The sequence below is a fragment of the Acartia tonsa genome, chromosome 7 (genome assembly GCF_053477335.1).
Source record: "Acartia tonsa isolate MP-2025a chromosome 7, ASM5347733v1, whole genome shotgun sequence".
Taxonomy (NCBI): Eukaryota; Metazoa; Arthropoda; class Copepoda; order Calanoida; family Acartiidae; genus Acartia; species Acartia tonsa.
In genome coordinates this window covers 50971234-50996134 of record NC_137266.1, presented here as the reverse complement: position 1 = coordinate 50996134, position 24901 = coordinate 50971234, and the positions used below count along the sequence as shown (strand labels likewise).

Here is a 24901-nt window from a genome sequence, read left to right as displayed (position 1 = left end):
ACAATGACATAAAATAATTTTCTCATATTCATTCGAATCCGGTGGATAGAAACCGGTTCTCATCCATACGAATAAACTATGTCTAGCATCGTATTATATCCAGCTTTCTACGAATATAAAAATGTACAATCCTAAGATTAAAATTAGTTTTTTCAGCCCGTGCCTTCGGCATCTCGGGGTTAAAAAACTAGTTTTAATCTTGTAATTGTACATTCTATGTCCGCGGAAAGCTGTTTATAATACGATGCGAGAAATAACTATTATTTTCAGTGTTTATCGATTGTTAGCGGTCAAAGAACCCCCACCATTTCATACATTTCTCCTAACATTTCCACTACAAGGTAATATACTTTTTTATAGATGATATGTTCGAATCTCGGTCCGACACCGCGTCTTAATAAAGACGTTAAAAATGGTACCTACTGCTGCCATGTCAGATGCGCGACATAAATAGTTAGAGTAGGGAGAATTACTAGGCCACTAACAGGCGCAACCTATTACCATTCAGAGTCTGGACTTCTCAGACAAAGGTCGTGCAATCAAAAGGTTGGTTGGTCTGATGGGTGTTAGTTACGCTAGGCAGTTAAGCGCGTTACACTGCAAATCAATGTGCAGAGTATGTTCAAAGGTGACGTTCTAACTTTAAATCTAAAAACAAAGTATGAACTATATTTAGTCAGACGTTACAAATTATTTCGAGCATGTTTGCTCTCTACAGTTGTTAACGAAAAACTAAAGTTAAAACTAAAATTAAATTTTATGGATTTTAAAAATATTTTAGAAGATTTTTGTAAAACATTTTATTTTAAGTTATCTATAGATAGCAGCACCAGAATATCTATCTATCTAGGAGTAGTACAATTGATATGGACTGTTCAGTATTATATGCCACTGAGTACCCGGTTTTGTGGAAAAAGCAGGAGGTAATAGTTATTTCTAATGTATAGTGGAACAGGGTTTAGGGTTTTTAAGTCTGTTTCAAATATTAATATTCGTTTCATTTAATTTTCAGCAAAATTGTTCTTTTTTATTTATTTATTTTCATACATCACTTAATTGTAAATTCACTGTTAATTGATAAATTTCAATAATTTGATCAAATAATTAGATTAAATAAGATTGTTATAAACAGTAAATTTAAACTTATGTTGCCTTTAATTATTACTACATTTTGTCTGTGTTTTTAATCATATTTTTATATCTATTACTTTTTTTCTCTATTTAAATAATTGTTTTTTTAAAATAATTCATGGGTAATTTTTGTTATTTATATATTAAAATTCAGTGATCTGAAGGGATAAGACAATGACCGATAAATCAATAATCATCCCCAATTATGATACATAAAATTAACCCTTCAGTAAATTACAATTAGTGGTTGAAATGTTGGAACACTAAATTTAATGATCCAAGCAAGTCCCCAAAGTTGTCAAGCCAACGAAAAGAAAACGTTATTATAAAACTTTGGGGCCTAGTGTAATAAACAGCCCATTGTCCCCTCTCTCTCTGATAAAACTTTCTTTCAGATAGGGGGATACAACAGGGTAAGTAGTGTAGAGTAGCTGCACTCACAGCTGCAAATAATTATAACATATAATTTGATACAGGACAAAAACTCACAGATTAGTATGGTTTCAAAAATCTATCAAATTTTGAAATTAGAATTATTGTGAAACCAAAACAAAAAACAATCCTTTTTTATACCTTAATAAAAGTAAAAACAAAAATTGTATTACTTTTATTTTATTTTGTTTAGTTTTTAATAGTAATTTTGATTTTAAGATTTGATAGGTTCTCTTAGGTTGCTTGAATATAAAAGACTTTCAACTTTTTATAATTTAATGATTTTCTAAAATAAAGTTTTTATTTTTTATTTTAAAAAATCTAGAGAAAAATATAAATTAGAGTAATAAATAAAATCATAATTTTAAATAAACTTTCTAAACATCTTTGCTTTTATATAAACAAACTGCTTTATTAAATTTTCAATAAATTTTTTGTGTAAGATAAAATTCAAGCAATAATAAACAAGTCCTTAAAATTTTTAAAAGTAATTGTAAAAAATCCCGAATAACATTTTTTTTAAAATATAAAATATAGTTTGGATCATGGAAAGAAAACCAAGTAGAGGCTTTCGTCGTAATTCCACAGTAACTTTTCTCCTATTTCAAGCCCCTGCAGGAGGATCTAACCCTACGGGACAATCACTAAAATTTACTTCACCTAAAATAACCTATCCAAAGCTCTGTGAAAATACGACTAACCCCGCTGCTTTTTTTTCTTTCCATGATATTGAAATCTTCCAAAAGATCTTTTTGAAAAATTCTAAAATATTGTTTTTTTAGCCCGGACAAGGACCCATTCCACTTTCTGAGAGTTCCTCACTTATTATCAGAGATAACAGATTCTCTTTGAGGTAAGAAGATTATTCCTAATAGAGAAGTAACAGGATGTCTCTCCGTCATTCTGTTAGTCTGTCTGTCTGTATGTCTCTTTGTCTGTCTGTGTGTCTGTACCTAAGGATATTTCTATGGAACTCCTCATTATTAGAGATAACAGATTCTCTAAGGTAACATGATTATTCCTAATGTAAAAGTAACAGGATGTTTATCTGTCTTTAATTGTGTCTGTACCTAAGGTTATCTCTAACCGCTTAACCGCTATGGTTCTCCTTTACAAGTCCTAAAAATGTAATTATGTCCTACAGTATACTGAATTTAACAGTTTTGCAACAAATTTACGCTCTATTTTGTCAAAATGCTTATTAAGTTCTGTCACTCTACAAAAGTTAATGTTCGTTTTTTATGGATGTTGTCATCCTTGTTCTTTTATGTATCTATCTAGCTGTCTTCAATTTATCTCCTAAACTAAAAGAAACTTACATACCCTAGAACAAGATACAAATTAAGTTGGCTGTTATATTTCCAATAAATGTATTAAGTATAGATGTATAATCCAGACAAATACCTGGCCCATGTCTTGAGTATCTTTATCGTCTTTAAGCAAAATGCTTTCTGCTCTTTTGTAGCCACTTGGCTGTGTTAAAATTTATGACACTATCAGATAAAATTCAAACTCCCAATTGAAAGCCAGCACAGGGTCTTTGGTGTTGGGACATATAACCTATTACCCCTCTAGTGTTTTAATCTAATGTATTTCCTTACTTTACCTTTTTATTTAAATGCAATATCAAAGTTGGCAGACGTTAGGTTCAAGGAATTCCCTCTAGGGGGTTTTAATCAATAGAGATTGTGTTAGAGTAACAACTTTGAATCAGTTTAGGTCAGCAAAAATAGATCATATGTATTTTCAGCCTTCTGCAGGGCTTAATAAAAGATAATTTTATGAAAATATTTGTACATTAGTAAAACAGCATCAAAAAATATTTTACTTATTCTTTAAAAATAATTATAACAGTAATTGTTTAACATCTAGTTTATAAAGGCCCTATGATCATTTTGGGAGGAAGTAAGCAAAAAAAAAGCCTAAAACCACACTGATACCTATATGAATTTTCCCTAAAATAGCAAACTTAATTAGTTCAGTGTTTAGCGATTTTTAAATGGACAAAAAAACTTACTACTTTATGTATTAGAATCGCAAACAAGTGAGTAAGGATTTTATACTTTCTTACTTTATTAAAATTTGTATCATAGCTCTAAATTGAAATTTTTGAGAAAAATTGTACATTTTATTTGGAGTTAGTTTGTAAACTACATAATTTGCTGGTTTCCTTGTTAGGTAATTAATATTCAATACACTAAAGGACAAATTGCATTAAACAAATACGATTTTTATTGGCAATGTTATTTTTAGTGATTTTTTACTGTGCCCCTATTATCTGGGTATTGGAAGAAAGTAAAATAACCAAAAAACATCTTAAATTTAATTTAAAAACAATAATCCTATGTATAAGTCTATATTACATCTTATGTCTCTAAAAACATCTTGGTGGTGGTCTAGGTGACATTCCCCCATTTCAATATAAATTTAAGAAGAAAAGGTTATTTTTTTTTGGGGGGGGGGTATCATTTTTTAAGAGGGTGGAGATTCCCTCCCTCTAAATGGTTTTAAAAACTTCCTTGGCCCTATAACAAGCTTCACTGTAAAGAAGGACCATATCGGTTGGGTGGTTAGCGTGATCCTTCACTATAGAAAAAAAAATTGCGGTTAGATCATTTTACCTTTGAACATAATTATCCTTATTAGTCTAATGCTTCGATGCTACCCTTTATTTTTTTCCTGAATTGATTATAGATTTGTCCTTTTTTACCTCATTGCTTTTGTCATTTATCTTTCATAAGATTATTAGTAAGAATACTTATCTAAAGGGATAACACAATGACCGATAAATTGATTAACATACCGTATAATGATACACAAAATTACCCCTTCTGTAGATTACAATTAGAAGTTAAAACATTTGAACTCTCAACTTAATGAATCAACCAGTCAAAATTTTCCTCAATTAAGCCAATGAATAAGAAAACGCTATTAAAAAACTTTGGGGACTATTGTAATAAACAGTTCTAATATCTAATCAGAACTTTTAGAATAATATGGATTAAAACTTTTCTAAGCTTTACTGAAATATCATGTATCGTATTTTGTAAGCATTATAAAATACAAATACAGGTCAAGGCTCACAAAACTGGATAAAATCTTTTTTACTATCCACAGAAAGCTGTCTATAATATTATGCGATTAATATATTTTCCTAAATACTTTTTGCTAGTTGCTGCGTTCTTGTTCTTGTTTATTCCATTAATATATCTGTAATGATATTAATATTTAGGATTTAAAGGGATAAGACAATAGCCAATAAATTTATGTACATCTCTAATGATCACCCCGTCTGTAGATTGCAATTAGTGGTTGAAAACGTTTTGACACTAAACTTAATGAACAAACAATTATGTGCCTACTCCATATGTCTCAAAAGCCAGGGAGGGTTGGGACATTGGGCTGTTAATTACACTAGTCCCCAAAGTCTTATAATCACATTTTCTTATTCATTGGCTTCATAACCTTGAAGACTTTTATTGAATTTTTATTAGTGGGTTAATTTACCTGAGTGTCTAAACGTTTTAACCACTAATTGTAATCTACAAAAGGAGTAATTTTGTGTATCATCATAAGGGACGTATATCAATTTATCGGCCATTGCCTTGTCCCTTCAGATCCCTGGCCTATACTCCACATGTCTCAACAACACTACAGGATATTTTGGCATAAATATCGTTAAGAACCTCCCACACAAATAATCTTTTTTTTTATTAATATTCCTTTTTTTCATCAAATTATAAGTGTCTTAGTTCATTGACTTTTTGTGCTTTGTCTCCCCCCCCCCCCCCACTTTAAATATTTTTTGAGGGAAAGTTACGTAAATTTGGGGACACATACACCGTTAAAAGATTTTAATTTTATTATATTATTAAAAAGAATAAAGATGTTTCACTATAGTTAACCACTGAACCGATTGTGTTCAACATTTAAGCAAAGCATCACATAAGTCCCTAGATTGTTTGAGTCTTTTATCAAATTTAAATGGGGTTTATATGCTATTTTAGTCTCTCTAGATGCCGGAGGTGCAGCCACTAGTAATTATAAATAAATTTGAAATTATATTATTTTCTCTTTACTTCCTCCTACCCTAACAGAATTGACCCCTACTTTGTCCTTTATAGGGATAATTCCCTACAGACCTTGCACAATTATCATGGAGGGAGGGGACATTGGGCTGTTTATAACACTAGTCCCCAAAGTTATATAATAACGCTTTCTTATTCATTGGCTTAACAATACTGGAGACTTTTATTTAATTTTTATTGGTTGTTTAATTAAGTTGGGTGTCCAAATATTTTGACCAATATATGTAATCTACACAAGGGGTAATTTTAGTCCACAAATTTTTATAGTAACGTTTTTTTTTATTCGTTGGCTTAACTTGGAGACTTTTATTGCATTTTTATTGGTTTGCCAAGAAAAAATTTAAGTATGCGTAATAATCCAATGAGGGAAGAGACATTTGGCTGTTAATTACACTAGTCCCCAACGTTTTATGATAACCTTTTCGTATTCGTTGGCTAATTACTTCTTATTGATTGGTTGGTTCCTTAAATTGAGTGTCCAAATATTTCAACCACTAAATGTAATCTACAAAAGAGGTAATTTTGTGTATCATCATTTTGGATTTATATCAATTTATTGGCCACTATTTTATCCCTTTAAATCCCTGAAAATTATAGTCTATAGATAGATAGATAGATTTGTTGATTGATAGATAGATAGGGAAATTAACCCTCTTGGGACCTTGCGGATTAATCTTTTATACAACACTTGCAATATATAATTTTATATACATTTATTCCTACTTTTATTTAGAATGGACATCTTTACAAATAAAATCAAGCCTTTTTATATTAATACTAGCGGCTTCGCCCCCTAGAGGCCTCTAGAGGCACTTGGTGGTAGGGGGTCAGTCTTTCCCACCCCACTTACAATTTTAAAGAAAAAGTTTTTAAAAATTTGTGGGGGTTATTTTTTTCCAAAGGCAATTACTCTTGGCAGGGTGGTTGTACCCTCCCCTAAAATAGTTATAAACCTTTCCAGGACCTATTACAAGCTAGCTACATTGTAAAGGAGAACGATTTCGGTACTTTTGTATACGGAAAGGATATGGCATTCCTTGAAAAAATGACTCCCTGCACCAAATCAACGGAGAATTAGAGGTACATTGTATATTTGTATATACTTAATCTCAGAGGAGGTACAATATAATTGGAACAGGTTTACCCTAAGAGCAGATTACCAAGGATGACAACATCCATAAAAGCGAAGCTCTACAATCAGAAGGAAGATCAAACAAACAATAACTCTTGTAGAGTGTCAGAACTTTAATTTGTAAGTCTTAACTAAATTGTACATAAACTTGAAGCAAAGTTTTAAAAAACAGGATGTTGTAATGATTGGTTGAAATGTTTGAACACTCAACTTAATGAATCAATCAATCAAAACCAATAAAAGTCCCAAAGTTGTTCAGCCAACGAATAAGAAAACGTTATTACAAAACTTTGGGGACTAGAGTAATGACGGCCCAATGTCCCCTACCTCTTTAGATTATTACAGATTATTAAAATCTAAATATCTTACATAGCAAATTTTGTGAAAAAAATCTCAGATGTTCGACCATCAAGAAAAAAGAAATATTCAAAGTTAAAAAATATTTCTTTTGTAAAGAAAAGTTATTTTTGCATTTCCCCCTCTCTAAACTTTTCTTCTGATGTGTGTTGTCATAAAAAGTAAAAAGCATATTAGATTAGTACAAACATGGAAGCCTAAAATCTGAAAACGTAATTGTAAGTCTGAGAAATTGGTGGCTGCAAAAACATGCAAAAATATTGCAAATCTATTATTTTCTTCTCTAAAATGCCCTTTACCCTATCACCGCAAAGAAATAGAAAAAAAAAAATGTTTCAAACTGTAAAACATTATTTATTTTGGCAATTATTTTAATAGAAATATTTTAAGTTTTATCCTTATAATTTTAATATCTAATGTTAACATGAATGTGTAAATTCAGTGATTTTCTGAATTTTCTCCTCGCCCTTCGGCTAAATATTCAAGACTTTTCTACCAGGGATCTAAAGGATAAGACAATGGCTGATAAATTGATGTACATTCACAAAGATAATACACAAAATTACCCCTTTTGTAGATTAAAATTAGTGGTTTAAACGTTCAGACACTTGATAAACCAACGTCCCCAAAAATGTTAAGTCAACGAATGTAATAATGTTGTAAAACTTAAAGAGCAGAGCTGGATGTTTAAATCATTTCAATGGTGCGCCAAATCGGGGTGCGCCGAATTTCAGCCAATCACAGCGTAAAATGTTGTGCTCTTATTGGTGGAAAAATGGCTCACCCCGATTAGGCGCACCATTGAAATGATTTAAAGATCCAGCTCAGTATAATTTATAGTCTATTGTCCCTACCATCCCTGACTAAAAAATATATTTGTATTTTTTATTTAACTCTATCTCTCTATCTCTAATATAATTTTCTGTAATCTAACTATCTATCTATGAATGAATTATCTATCTATTTAACTATTTTCTCCTAGCCCTGTAGCTAAATATTCAGTGTCTATTTTGACACTTTGTCAACTAAGTGGCGTACTTGGAAATTTTAATTTGGTGGATTTTTTGTTTGAAGCAGTGATGCTCTATATTTGGTTATTTTTGTACGTTATATAAAATAAATACACCTTATAAACAGCCTTTGATTGTCTCATTTTTGTATACCTAGGAAAGCTAAAATCTCCTTTTTTACTCTTTTTCTTCTTACTAACTCACTCACGGCTTCGTTTCTTGTATCTAGGGTAGTGAGGCAGTAAAATAGCCTAAAAACCTCCAGTTTCCATAAAATGTAAGACAAGGAGAAAACAAACAAAGATATACAATCTCTATCATGACGTGGAAAAGTATAACTCGAACTCGAACACTTCACCCCATCCCCTGTTTACGCTCTCGTGCTGTCAAAATATGATAGCCTGATATCTAGTTGCCGAATGTGTACGCAGTTTCCTGAGTGTTTCCTCATCCTAGCTCAATATTTACTACTAGCTAAAAAAGCTTCAAACTTCCCTTAAAAAAATCAAAATTTGAATGTGTAAACGATTTATACAATATACATTATAAATTTGAATTTTTTAAATTTTGATTTTTTTTTTTTGAAGTTTGAAGCTTTTTTAGCTAGTAGTAAATATTGAGCTAGGATGAGGAAACACTCAGGAAACTGCGTACACATTCGGCAACTAGATATCAGGCTATCCAAAATATTGTATGAGAGTTTCTCCCATGCTAACCTTACCCTTCTTTAAACAATTCAATATTTCTTTTCCAAACTTTGGTCAAAATTATTAGTTGCGCATCCACTCTTTAACTACGGCTTGTTCGTCTGTATGTCAGCAGGGATCTAAAGGGATAAGACAAGGGCCAATAAATTTATGTACAACACCACTGATGATACTCTAATTACCCCATTGGTAGATTACAATTAATTGTTGAAACGTTTCTACACTCAACTAAATGGACCAACCAATAAAAATTTAATATAAGTCCCCAAGGGAGTTATGCCAAATAATAGGAAAACGTTATTGTAATACTTTGAGTACTAGTGTAATGAACAGCCCAATATTCTCTCTCTCCCTGGTACGCAAAAGTAAGTTAAGTAAGTTTACAATATCTTCGTTGTTAACAAAGTACATTGCTTTTCATGTTTTCCCTTATTGTTCCGTCTGTCCGTAACGGTTAGCTTTTTTCATTAATTTAGATTTTTAATTTTAGCGCTTCGCTTTTATGGATGTTGTCATCCTTGTTATATTGTATTTTACTGTTACAATAAGATAATTAAATAATTGGAACGTAGCTACTATTGACCTATATTTTTAATTAGGAAAAATATATGAAATTTTAATTCATTGTCCATGACTGCATCCATATACTTTTTTCCCACAAAAAAATCCGAAAAATAAGTTTTAAATCCTTTCAATTGTTTTTAAAAGCGAAGCTTTTCTATAATTAGGGTCGGTCCGTCCGTCCGTACGTCCGTACGTCCGTACGTCCGTCCGTCCGTCCGTCCGTAACGGATAGCTTTTTTCGTTAATTTAGGCATGTTAGAATTGTCCTATCGATTTCAAATTTTGTATGGTGATTCCTTTAATAGTTTGGTACGATTTAGAAAGCGTAGCAACTCTATAATCATCACCAAAATGTCCGTACGTCCATTTAAAACATGTTGATTTTTTTACTTTTTTAACAACAAATTTTTAAGTGATCTAATCATCCGATTGATCTGATTTTTGGTATATTGATTCCTAGGACAACAAAGTATAATGTAATAAGCGAAGCAACTCTATAATCAAGTTCTAAAAATGTAAGTATGTCCATAAACATTATCCTAAATCAAGCAGTTTTTCAACAAATTTACTTACAATTTTGCTTTGACTCTTATACATTTATATTATGATTATTCAGTTCTGACACTATACAATTGTTAATGTCCGTTTGTCCTACCGTTTCACTGCTTCGCTTTTATGGATGTTGTCATCCTTGTTTTTTTATGAATTATATCATTATTTTTAAAAGCGAAGCTTTTCTATAATTAGGGTCGGTCCGTCCGTCCGTACGTCCGTACGTCCGTCCGTCCGTCCGTAACGGATAGCTTTTTTCGTTAATTTAGACATGTTAGAATTGTCCTATCGATTTCAAATTTTGCATGGTGATTCCTTTAGTAGTTAGGTACGATTTAGAAAGCGTAGCAACTCTATAATCATTACCAAAATGTCCGTACGTCCATTTTTAACATATTGATTTTTTTACTTTTTAAAATAGCTTTTTTCGTTAATTAGGGCATGTTAGAATTGTCCTATCGATTTCAAATTTTGCATGGTGATTCCTGTAATAGTTAGGTACGAGTTAGAAAGCGTAGCAACTCTATAATCATTACCAGAATGTCCGTACGTCCATGTTAAACATGTTGATTTTTTTACATTTTTAACAACAAATTTGTATGTGACCTAATTATCCGATTGGTCTGATTTTTGGTATACTGATTCCTGGAACAACAAAGTACAATTTTATAAGCGAAGCAACTCTATAATGAAGTCCTAAAAATGTAAGTATGTCCATAAACATTATCCTGTATCAAGCAGTTTTTCAACAAATTTACTTTTACAATTTACAATTTTGCTTTGACTCTTATACATTCGCATTCTGATTATTCAGTTCTGACATTATACAATTGTTAATGTCCGTTTGTCCTACCGTTTCAGAGCTTCGCTTTTATGGATGTTGTCATCCTTGTTTATTGATAATGGTTCCTCCCCTAGCATCTACGGGCTCTGGATTTGAATAGATTTACTAAAAGATATATTAATTCCTAAATCATTCTGATTCAAAAATAAAATAGCCTAAAATTATACTAGGGATGCTTGGGGGTAGTTGTATTCGATAACCCATCTTTTATTGTAGATTCGAAAAAAAAATTGGGTGGGGGGGGAGGATTTTGAATTCTATTTAAAAAAATTGAAAACCACATTTTATTTTTTTGGGGGGGAAAGATTTTTTCTATGGTCCATTTATCTTGGTAGAGTTGAGGTACCCTCCCCTGAAATAATTAAAACCTTCCCAGAACCTATGAGAAACTACACTGTAAAGGAGAACCCTTTCGGTTCAGCTGTTAGCGAGATCAGACAGACAGAGAGACATCCTGTTACTTATAAAGATAAATGGTTTTTACATAGACTCCATTATTAATATATTGATTGATAAGATGTATAAAATTCATGTTTGCGTAAACTAGACTATTAAGCAAATCATTAGGGAACTATTTACAAACCTATTACCACACCACCAGCCATCAGGGATCTACAGGGATAAGACAATGTAAACTAGACTATTAAGCAAATCATTAGGGAACTATTTACAAACCTATTACCACACCACCAGCCATCAGGGATCTACAGGGATAAGACAATGTAAACTAGACTATTAAGCAAATCATTAGGGAACTCTTTACAAACCTATTACCACACCACCAGCCATCAGGGGTATAAAGGGATAAGACAATAGCCGAGAAATTTATGTTTATCTCCAATGATCATACACAAAATTATCCCTTCTGTTGAAACGTTACGACACTCAACTGAATTAACCAACTTATCAAAATTCAATAAAAATCCCCAAGGTTGTTAAGCCAATGAATAAGAAAACCTTATTATAAAACCTTGGGGACTAGACTATTGTAATTAATAGCCAAATGTCCCCTCCTTCCCTGTCTCACACAATACATCTATTATATAACTATTACTGGATCATTTTGAGCATAGCTGCGCCCCCCTCCTGAGAGGAAAATGGTTTCTTTCTTATTATTACTTCCCCCCTTTTCCCTTAAAAGTTAAAATATTTATGATACATGGTTTTGATTATATTATAGCAAAATTACAAGTTATTAAAATCGTATAAAATTAAGTAGTAAGGTTTTTTTTGTCTTTAACTTAAAAATTTCAATAACTACCCAACCGATTAAGTTCTCCATTTTATGAAGGCTTCTAATAGGGCCCTGGATGGTTCTTTTTAACTATTTAGCTTTTGTATCTAAGTTAGGTTTTAGACGTTCCTTACTCCTTCGAATATATAGCTCTTAATGCGCAGCCACTAGTGATTAATAATAGGATATCGATAAACCGCCGCCGCCTATAACAATCCACAGCTAGTCGCATTTTTTTAAAACAGATACAGCCACAGTCGCGATAATGACAGCTGGATATTTCTAGAACAGTTCACAGAAATTCAGAGAGGCATTTTTAGCGGAAATATTTTCTTGTGAAAACACTTTACTTCATTAAACCATTTTGCATAATTTAGGCCAATTTTCTTAACAATTTTGTGGGTTCTTGATACTTTTTAAAGGTCTAAATGATTATTTTTGACGTCTAAGCTATACATTTCATAAAAATATTTATTTAATTGTTCGAGGAACGATACAATTAGTTTAAAGTACATCCAATAGCTGAAAGAGTTTTATAATGTATCCATTTATCTATTTAGGTACGACACATCCAGTGCGACGTACAACGTTCAGCTGAAAAATGTACATATACCTCTTCTATTTATGTCTTTTTTAGGTACGGCACAGCCAGCGCAACATACACCTTTCTATTGAATGACATACAGAAATCTATCTATCTATACACAATTTAGCTAAACGTACATTAATTTATCTATCTTTCTTTTTAGGTACGACACAGCCAGTGCAACGTACACCCTACAGCTAAAAGACGTGCAGAAATCTGACGAGGCTAGATATGAATGTCAAATTATTCTGGGTCTAAACAACAAGGTAAATGTTAATGGATATAGAATTGGAAAATGGGCTGTTTATTACACTAGTCCACAAAGTTTTGTAATGGTATTTTCTTATTCTTTGGCTTAACAACCTTGGGGTTTATTAGTTGAGTGTTCAAACGTTTCACCCACTTATTTTACGCTTCAGGAGGGGTAACCGGGACATACATTAATTTATCGGCCATTGTCTTATCCCTCTAGATGTGAATATTATGACAGGGAAAAAATTGTCGTCATTTATTGGTCAGTTCTTTCATCCAGTAGGAGTGGAAGGGATAGGGTAAAGGGAGAAGTATTTTATAAATACAGTGATTTTTTATAATACAAGTTTATTTGTTTATAGGTTAGCAAATCTACATATCTAAGAGTTCAAGAACCACCAATCATTGATGATAACTCCACTAGAAGGTAAATTCAGTTTTATTTGTTTACTTAATTATATGGAGTTTAGGCGCTCTAAAAGTCCTAATTATATATTTGTCTATAATAAATTGTCTTGAATCATGGTTTTTAGATTTAATTTACCTAGTTTAAGCCGTTTTCCAGTTTTCAAAGCTACCAAAGCAAATTTTAATATATTGATATTGTATTAACCATAGATGCATGCTCCTAACACATTAAATTTTTGAAAATGAATAATAATTTTGTTTTAGTGTGAGTGTAAATGAGTTTGAAAGTGCTTCACTCCAGTGCACAGCAACAGGTAATGGATTTATTATTACTTAGATGTTGCACCAGATTTGCTTGTACTTTGATAAAGTAACACTCGCAGCTTGCTAAAATAACGATATCACCCATGGTATACTCTAATTATAGGAAATCTTTGCTTTTAAAATAAGTAATGTAAAAAAGACAGAGGAAAAGGGCTTAAAAGACAGATGAATTAAAGAACAGATACTATAAGAACAAAAATACATAAATACATTCAGACACACATGCATACATAAAGACAAGCAGACAAATAGACAAGACAATAAGATAGACAGACAGAAAGACAGACAATCAGATAGACAAACAGATATACATACAGACTGACAGATAGACATACATAATACATAAATACAGAAAACCAGATAAACAGACCATCAGTGAGTCAAACAATCATAAAGACAGGCAAGCAGAAAGACTGATAGACAGACAGACAAACAGGCAAATAAATAAAAAAAGATAGACATGCAATAAGAAAGACAGGCATACATACATTCAGTTAGACAGACTAACATAAATTTACTTATCAAAACTACATTGAAAATAAATATTTAGGGTCCCCAAAGCCAAGAATTGAATGGAGAAGAGAAAATAATGCAATTCTTCCTACTGGTGGAATTATTTATAGGTATATCTATTTACTATACTATCTATCTATCTATCATCCTAAATACCTAACTATCTATCTATCAATCTATCATCCTAAATATCTAACTATCTATCTATCAATCTATCACCCTAAATATCTAACTATCTATCTATATTGCAGAAGAGAAAACAATGCTATTCTTCCTACTGGTGGAATTATTTATAGGTATATCTATCTACGGTGATCACTGGGATTTTCGAACGCATAGAAATTTCGTACGAAAGTTTTTTCGTCGTGATCTATTCATGATAGTTCAAATAATATGATACGCAAATTGATCAAAAATATTGAAATAAATTACTACAGTAAATTTCAATTTTACTTAAAGAATAAATCTATTATTTAAAGGTATTTTTAAGGTTTTTTAATGTTCAATCTATACATATATATTTTAAAAGTCTTAAAAAAGGTAAAAGTATCTCAGAGTACATTAAACAAGTATATGCCAATAAATGGTAACATAATCACAACAAATAATAACATAATCAACATTTTCTTTACTATGCAAATTTCTATGTTTAAAGCTTGAAATAAGTTTTTAAGAAATGTTTTTTTACATTTACTTATCCCTGAACTCTGTGAGTATGGTAGATTTACAAACAGCTGCATATAATAAAATTTTTTTAAGGATTAATACTATCAGGTACAAAATTTAATACAACACATTTTTTAAAGTGCAACTTAATTGGATTAAATGAAAAGATAAAAAAAAACCAAAAGTTTGTGTTCTTTAACTCATACCTACATATCCCATCATTTACCATTGTTTCTAATTAGGGAAGGAATATCTCTGTGAAACTCCTATAACTCTAAATTTGCCTAACCTAAGACAATATTATGTAAGTGTGTGTGTGTGTGTGTGTTTTTGTAAAGAATTATATATTTTGTTAACTTTTACATTGGTATCCTTGATTAAATCTTCTTGAAAATAGGGTAATAAACTTATGTTTCTACATCCTTCCTGTATCTATATATAAGTGTTTATATATTTTAGCAAATTAAATTAATGTTATATTATTATTATCTGATTCAATAAGACTGACATCTACTAATCTATTTTAAGGGTTGATATGGTATAACAATAAGAGTTTACATTTTTCTTTTTTTATAAATACAAATACTTTCATGCAAAAAAAAACAATAAAATGAAAGCCTTTTTCAAATTTTAAATATTTTTTGTGACACAATAAAATAAAATCGTATAAATATCTTATTTGCATGGAAACATACTTTTTGGTTTAATTTTAGAAAGAATATTTAAGTAAATTTAATACTTAAAAATGAACTTAAGAAGAATTGTCAGAACACTGTTTCATGACAACAAGAAAGTATTACAATTAAAAACAAGGATGAATATTACTATAATTGCACAGCTTAAACAATCAAAGGCTAATTTTCATACTATATATACCCAAACACTATTATTCTCATACGAAATTTAAATTAAATAATTCATATATTTGCAATTTTTAAAAGCCACATTTTTTTGTATCTGGTCGGTTAATCCGTCCGTTAGTGAATAACGTAGAGTTCTGCTTGTTTTGGTATACTTACTATCTCAAATTAAGAGTACAATAAGGAATATAAGGAGTATTTGCAACAAATTAACAACGAATTTATATTCAAATTATTTACTTTATTTCGCATCATCATTATAAAAAGTCACTAAATTTTCTTTTACGTTATTCTCTTTGAATGCTCACTTGAGTTATAGAGTAGCTTCGGGTTTTTTATGGCGGAGTGAAAGAGTGGGAGGAGTTACAATAAAAAATAGGAGGGACAGTTCTCACCGAATATTATTTCTACCTTCTGCAGCGCAACTACTTTACAAATAGGTTTTCTAAAGCAATAGTTTTACAAATAGTCAAGATTTTTAAAAACTTTTCAAGTCAAAACCTTAATTATTTACAGTCTCCGTCAATAGACATTAGATCAATAAAACAATTTACAGTTTTTTTCTCTGGTCAAAATAATTTGTTTTTTGTTCACAACAATAACTTAGATATTATTTTTTACTAATAACCGTTTGTTTATTTTATTCGTATTTTCTCTCGTTTTTCTCTTGTCTTGTAACTGTAGGTTTTTAAAAACAATCAAGAATTGTCCCCAATGTTGTACATACATACAAACTAGACGGAAGAGGGAAATTGGAGAGATTCAACTTATCTTAAGAGAAGGTCGCAATGACTTATATCTATTATTTGTACAGACATTTTCAATGTACCAAAAATTTAAATTGTATGCTTTTATTCTATAGTATAAATTGATAAGGTGCATTTTGTATGTAGCGAAGGATCTCGCTAACCACTGATACGAAATGGTTCTCCTTTACAGTGTAGCTTTGCATAGGTCCTGGGAACGTTTATACCATTATGGGGGAGGGTACCATCATCTTACATTTATGTTTGAAACTAAAAAGAATGGGGTCCAATACAAGTGCCCCCAGAGGCCTTTGGGGTATAGCTGCAAGCTGTCATTATTGTGACAAAATCTTTTATTTTGGAAGTATTAACAACGTAAAATATAAATATGTCCAATCTTTACCTATACATATTTTGCAAGTTAATCTTGCTTTGTAATAAGAAATGTAGAAGAGTTTTCTAAGAAAGACCTGAATATGGATTTGTAATAGATGTATTATTATGTTTTTATGTTCTCTAATAAAGTGAAGCACGCAGAGGGCTAAAATGACGATTACCCCTTAAACCTCCTTCTACACCATCCCCTCTCTTCCTACGGATAAACTAACTGACCAACACAGGAGTTCCATGTTTGCAACCTAGGTTGACGAAGATTTATTGTATAGAAGAACCATACAAGTTCAGCTGTTATTGTGATCCTCTAGTACACACAGACAGACAGACTCCCCTACATCCTGTTACTTTTATATTAGGAGTATTGTATATATGTACAATGTACATATGAAGGGGAATCTATCTAAATATTTATTAAAATTGGTTGTCATGCGCTCCTACTCTTCCCATTTAATCTGGAATACAGGGATAGAACCATTGACTACAAAGTTATACCCCCTCCCCCCGCAAAAATAATTATGATCAAAAATCGATAAACCTAGATTGGACAGTGGGAAAAAATAATTTTCGAGAAATCTAAAACAATATATAAAGTAATAAAGACCAAGACATAATAAATGAAGTAATAATTATTAGCCACTAGGGGAGCTTATTGTTTGTCAGAAAATAGCCTAAATCCATTTTAATTCTTTCCTGAAAAGTTTTCTGAGATCTTTAGCTTCAGACAAAAAAGGATAGTATAGGCCAATATAAATATAGGTTAGAGATATTATTTTATAGCCCATTGTCATATCACTGTTTTCCAGAAATTATTTCTCTTCCTTCTTCCAAGTATAAGATGTGCTCAAGACGTTTTTACAATAATGCAATATTGAGCAGCACAACATATCTCTGACTAAAAACGTCGGTACGTGCGTAATAATGTATGTAAAGCAGAGTAGATTGCATTAGTGTTTCATGTCCCAAAAGGTCTAGTAAAGGGCTGTAATGGCGTTCCAACTTTTCAGGAAATGGTAGTGTTGGTTTGGGGAAGGTTTTATGCTATTGAATATAGAAATATCGAATCCTCATCATTGTAAACAATTTATATTTAAAAAGCTAATAATTTGAACGATTTATTGCTAAAATTTGGAAAAATTTTTGTTGTTGAATGAAATGAATACCAATACTCAATCTTGTTGTATCTTATAAATCATTATACATAATGGGTCGCGTTAAACTTAACTTCGTGGCGTATAATATTGTAGGAAACGTTTCTTTGTACAATGTTATAGGCAAAGCTTCTCTAAAATCAAGTTCTAAAAATGCAAGTATGTCCTTAAACATTTTTCTGTATATAAGCAGTTTTGCAAGAAATCTAATACAATTTTGTTCGGTAAAGTTTTTACATTTACTACATTTATATTCTGTTTATTCAGATCTGACACTCTACAAGTGTTAATATTCATTTGTCATAAAATTTCAGAGCTTCGCTTTTATGGATGTTGCCATAAATTCTCATATATTATAAACGTACATAAAAGTCCATAGAAAAGTCTTGACAAAATTTTAAGTAATTTGCTGCAAAACTGATTAATTAGAGGATGCTGTTTAAGGACAAGACATGTTTATCACATATTTATTTATGTATTTTAACGCATATTTTCCTGACAAAAAGATTGGCAAGGTGAATTATAGAGTAGCTTTTCTCTTAACTTGCACTTCTCATAAACTTGATAGGTCACTCATATTTATTATTATGGTGTTTCATTCTTATAACAAAATAAATGTGCTATACAAAAACTCAAAAAATAATTTAGTTTATGAAAACTAGACTCCATTAAATATAAAAGAAGACAACAAAAGAAGATGAAATGCAATAAACTTTAGCAGAAAATATTCATTACATATTGTCAATTGTTCAATATGTGAATATAATAGATACATTTCTTAACTTTTTATATTTTGTTTTCAATATTAGGATACATAAACATTTGCTATATTGTTAATTTGCAGAAATGTGTGAAGGACTTAATATCATAACGACATAGTGTGACATTAGGTGTTTATACATTACAGCTAAGAAAAAATAACTGGACTCTCAGTTTAGAGGAGACTGGTTTTGTCCAAAAAATTATAATTATAATTTTCACAAGATTTATTTGAATAAAAAATGAAAATATGTAGAAAAAACATTGCTAATTAATAATTTATTATTATTTTTCTTTTTAATTTAACGGTAAATGTATGAACGCCATGATCTGCACCTGTTGTCTACTACTTCCTTTCTCTCCAAACGGGCGTTTACATAGGGGGGATAAAGGGAACAGACCCCACCTTTTTTAAAATTCAGGAGAAGACCAACTTTAACTTTTAAACTCCAAAAAATTTTAAAGTTTGTTAACCTCAAAAAGAAGTATTATTGTATGAGGTATAATAAAAAAGGTTATACCAATACGATATTATAAGGAGAATAAATAAAAACCAAAATTTTGAAGTTTAAATGTTTACCCCCCTAAAAGATAAAAAGCTTGGACGTCCTTGCCTATATAATGTAAAGATTACCCCCCCCCACAAAAAAAAATTAAATTCGGGTTGCCATAGGCCCCCCCACAAAATTTGGAATTTTAACCCCCCAAAATGAAAAAACTTGGACGCCCTTGAAATAACCCCACTTTTTTGGGATTATGAATACGAACTTTCTGTACGATTTTTCCAAATTTATGTTCTCTACGAAGAAACTCTCACGAAAATGATACCTGCAATCCTATCTACTATACTACTATCTATATTTATCTGTAATGGAGAAGAGAGAACAATGCAATTCTTCCTACTATTGGAATTATCTATAGGTATATCTATCTACTATACTATCTATATATCATCATAAATATCTACCTATCTATAATAGATAAAAGATAACAATGCCATCCTTCCTACTGGTGGAATTATTTATAGGTATATCTATCTACCATACTATCTATCTATCATCCTAAATATCTATCTATAATGGAGAAGATAAAACAATGTTATCCTTCCTACTGGTAGAATTATTTATAGGTATATTTATATACTATACTACTATCTATATCTATCTGTAATGGAGAAGAGAGAACAATGCAATCCTTCCTACTGGTGGAATTATTTATAGGTAAATCTATCTATTGCACTACTTATCATCTTAAGTATCTATCTATCTATCTATCTATGATAGGTAAGAGAAAATAATGCTATTCTTCCTACTGGTGGAATTATTTATAGTTATATCTATCTACTATACTATCTTTTATAGTATCTATCTATCTAAGTATCTATCTATCTATAGTATCTATCTATCTATAATAGAGAAGATAGAACAATGCTATCCTTCCTACTGGTGGAATTATTTAGAGGCATATTTATATACTATACTATCTATCTATCTATAATGGAGAAGATAAAATAATGCTATCCTTCCTACTGGTGGAATTATGTATAGGTATATCTATCTATTATACTATCTATCTTTCTATCATCCTAAATATCTATCTATATTTCTATAATGGAAATGAGAGAATAATGCTGTCCTTCCTACTGATGGAATTACTTATATGTATATCTATCTACTATACTATATCATGCTAAGTATCTATCTATTTATCTATATTGGAGAAGGGAAAATAATGATATTCTTCTGATGATTCTGTTAGGGAAGGTTTTGACACACAAAATCAAAGCTGAAAAGTTTTCATTAATAAAAATCTACTAATTTTTAATAGGGGTAACACAATGAAGATCCACAGTGTAAAGAAAGAGGACAGAGGCACATATTTCTGTGTGGCTGATAACGGAGTTGGAAAACCCGCCAAGAGAAACGTGGCTCTAGAGGTATTACATCTATTTTTTGTTTTAAGGTTGCGTGATTTTTTACCATATTTTCTATAATATACTGGAAACAGCGTATAGTGACCATTTAAAAAATGACGTCATACAATACAAATGACCAATGATAGGCAAGTATACAATTTACCATTGGTCAATTACAATCTAAACTGGATTATCATTGGTTAATTGTATGGTATGACGTCATTTTTTATAGGATATATAAACTGTTCCTCATACTGGCATATTTAAAATAATTACAGAGATGTTTTTATCAAAATGATCGATTTTCTTAATTATGATTAAAACAAAAAATGTCAATGTGCTAAAACATATAAAATGATATTGGTTTATGTGGTTTAGGGTTTCATTTGCCTTACATGGATGTAAATTACTATGCAAGGCCTAAGGAACACTAACTCTTAGGCTAGCAAAAGAAATTTCACTTTTAACAGTTATAAATCTCTCTCAGTCATAACATTTAAAATTAGTAACTACTGCTGCTTCATAACTAAAAATATTTTAAAGAAAAAAATCTTCATTACAAATCGCATCTTTTGTAGAAGTTAATCAAGCAATATTAGCTTGGTTGTTTTAGAATTTTATATCATTGGGCCTAATATCCAAATAAGTTACCTACCAATAAGTGCACTATTCTATACTACAAAATTAAAGCAAGGATGGACATATCCATTTACGTTAATGTGTATTTCTTTATATACTACCAAAATTAGGATACGAATAAGAATGATAATATTCTACAATTTATTATTAGCTATAAGAGCCCGTTATCTAAAGGGATAAGAAAATGAACGATAAATTGATGTACATCACCAATGTTGATACACTTTTGTAGATTACGATTAGTGGTTGAAACGTTTGGACACTCAAAATAGTGAACCAACTAATCAAAATTCAATAGAAGTCCCCAAAGTTGTTTAACCAAACAATAAGAAAACGAGAAAACTTTTGGGACAAGTGTAGTAAACAGCCCAATGTCCCCTCCCTCCCTGGTAAAACTAAAAAAACTTTAAACTTTTTATGAACAATAGGAATAAATTGACGTACCTACCCTAATTTTGGAAATGTTTTACTGGTAAATATCTAAGAAGCAATATTTGGTATAAGATTGACAGGATTAGGTTAACAAAATGCATTCAAACAAGAAACTTTCTTCCACAGAAGCGCAACAAGAAAATATACATGTCTGAAATACAAACTAGTACGGTGTGTTTCTGTCCTTCTGTCTGTCTAACACAACTACCTGTATCCCCCTGTCAAGAACCCTTTTTGTCTGCTGGCAAATTGTTTTCTGCTCTTTTGTAGTGACTTGGCTGTGTTTATATTCCTGACGCTATTCGTTGATTTTCAAAGGCCCAAGTACAAGTTCCTTGGGAAGGAGACATACAGTTATTTAACACCTTTCTCCTCTGGTGTTTTACTCTAAAGTCGGTATGCCCTTCTAAAACCTAATACTTATTAGCTGCTGAACCGGTTAGGCTCTACTTTTCAAGGAATATAACCCCTGGTCCTGATTATTTTCTTGGGGGGGGGGAGGAACAAGTCACTCAATTTTAAATCAGAAAATTGACCTGTAGTGACTGATTGACTGACAATTACAAATTATACAAATTATAGAGTAGCAATGCAATTCTTGCGATACATGCTTTGAATCTTACAGATTTTCAACAATACAATCCATGTATCTATCTATCTCACTTTTAATCTATCTACTTATCTATCTGCTATATCTATTCATAATTGTATCTATCTATCCACCTGTTCATCCTATTTATAAGTCTGTATGTCTATCCTATCTATTAGTCTATCTGATTAAACATTATATCTATGTTCTTATCAGTTAATCTATGTATCAATTTTATTATCTATTAATCTTACAATGTAGTAATCTACCCTATCTATCAATATATCTATTTACCTTTAAATATATCCATCCACCTATCTATCTATCTACCAATTAATATATCCATCTGTTCATCTATTAATAAATATATCCATCTATCTATCTAACTATCTACCAATTAATATATCTATCTATCTACAATCTACCCACATATAAAACTACAAGTTTTAATTGTTTAATTTGATGTATAAATACAAAAAAAATATTAGATTAATTGTTGATTATCCAAAAATCTGTAGAATTGATTCTATTATTGCAAAAGATTAATCTAAAAATGAAAAATCTGAATTCTGAGCAGATAAGATATTTCTCTGTCTCTCTCTCTCTGTCTCTCTCTCTCTCTCTCCTCTCCTTATTTCTCTCTCTTCTTTTTCTCTTTCTTCCTCTCTCTCTCTCTCTCTCTCTCTCTCTCTCTCTCTCTCTCTCTCTCTCTCTCTCTCTCTCTCTCTCTCTCTCTCTCTCTCTCTTTCCTTCTCTTTCTCTCCTTCTCTCTCTGTATCTTCCTCCCCCCCCTCTCTCTCTCTCTCCCCTCCTTATCTTACTATCTCTTTCTATTATTTTCTTTTCAGCAAAAAGTTTTTATATTTGTTGAAATGCAGGGCTGGATGGGTGTTCCACCCTTTTACAAAATAAACATTATGTGAGGGTTTTCACTGAGCTAGAAAGCTGCTTTTTTGGCTGATTTTAAGGGTTTATATTAGGGTATAACACCTACCTTTATGTTGGTTATTTTTATGGTGGGTTCCAGCCTGCCTATTGAAACAGATATTTAGCTATTTTGCCCAGAGAGGGAGAGGACATTGGGCTTTTTACTACACCAGTCCCAAAAGTTTTATAATTACATTTTCTTTTTTGTTGGCTTAACAGCTTTGTTGAATATTATTAAATTCAAATGATTGGTTCATTGAGTTGAGTGTTTTCAACTTTTCAACCACTAATTGTAATCTGCAGAAGGGAAATTTTGTGCATTATCATAGGAGAAGTACATCAATCTTTCGGTTATTGTCTTATCCCTTTATATTCCTGTATTGTTTCTTATCCTACTAAAGTCCATTATTGTCATTATTGTAAAAACACTAAAATAGAAATGGCCAGGTTTGATTTAGGCCAAACTTTAGTTTGAGCGTGTCTGAGTGAGAAATTTTTTTGGGAGATTTGTTATTCCACTTTTCCTTATCTACATATAGGAATATTTTTAGGCAATTTAGTATACTCTAACTTCTTTTTAACAATTTTAAGCAAAAGATGTCTAAATCTATTGAACCTATTGGCTCAATGACATCCAAGGAGGGGGGAGGGTTAAAGTGTGTTTCCCTCTTTAAAAGTTTTTTTTTTGAAATACATTATAATTATCACCTCCTAAACCTTTGGAAACATTATTTTAAGCCCTACCCTTAGAAAAAAAGCTTGGACGTCCTTAAATTTGCTTACCTTTCTAAAGAAATCTTCATAATATTTTTAATTCATTTATTTTGTTTTATTTTAATTGAGTGGAGAAAAAAAAATTATAAAACTTTACTTTGAATATTTAGATTTTCAAGATAATTATTGAAATAACAAAAACTATTGTTATGTTAAAATAAAATTTTAAGGAATGCAAAAATGAAAAATTCAGTTAGATAATCAGAAAGTGAGAGCCAGATTTTCTCAGGGCTTATCATTCCCAGTCAACAGTTAGTACATCAGGGATCTAAAGGGATAAGACAATAGCCGATTAATTGTTGTACATCTCCAATTATGATACACTAAAAATTACCCCTTTCGGAGATAACAATTAGTGGTTGAAGAAACGTTTGGATACTATACTTAATACACCAATTAATCAAATTTCAAGAAAATACCCCAAGGTTATTAAGTCAACGAATAAGAAAACATTATTATAAAACTTTGGGGACTAGTGTAATTAACTGCCCAATATCCCGTCCAGTCCCTGATTATTTCACACAGTTGCTTGATCAGGCGCGTGTACAATACAGTAGATAATTCAATTATAAAAGGTATCCTTTACTTTGAAGGGTTAAGGTTATTTCTGAAATGATTTAGTTCTACATTTTAGGGAAGCTTTATAAAAGCTCCTGTGATAGTTTTTTTGTTTTTTTTGTTTTTATATTAGTTCTTAGAATGGTTTTAGGCTATTTATCCTACCATCCATCAAAAGTAATTTAAAACGACGTATAAAAGTGCCTTTGGTGTTTACTTATTTTGTTTTTCTAAACCAAATTTTGATAAATAATAACATTGCAAACCATTTGATTGCACGACTTTGGTTACATTCAATTCAATTTTTAGAGGAGGTTGGGGAGGGGAAGTTATCCATCTAACCCATCTAATACCTTTT

The 24901-nt window shown here is 31.0% G+C and overlaps 1 protein-coding gene across 2 annotated transcripts in view; it reads left to right on the top strand.

The window, feature by feature from the left end:
• LOC145323944 (lachesin-like) overlaps positions 1-24901 on the top strand; it is a 56091-nt gene that overhangs the window by 7968 nt on the left and 23222 nt on the right. Inside the window, exons 3-11 of one of the 2 annotated variants that reach the window (XM_080166556.1) lie at positions 271-341; positions 851-923; positions 1527-1544; positions 2346-2416; positions 12801-12903; positions 13252-13316; positions 13562-13611; positions 14172-14244; positions 20537-20645. In XM_080166556.1, the coding sequence (XP_080022682.1) occupies positions 271-341; positions 851-923; positions 1527-1544; positions 2346-2416; positions 12801-12903; positions 13252-13316; positions 13562-13611; positions 14172-14244; positions 20537-20645 (633 nt within the window). The remainder of the gene's footprint in view (positions 1-270; positions 342-850; positions 924-1526; positions 1545-2345; positions 2417-12800; positions 12904-13251; positions 13317-13561; positions 13612-14171; positions 14245-20536; positions 20646-24901) is intronic. The other variant, XM_080166558.1, reaches the window with a different exon arrangement.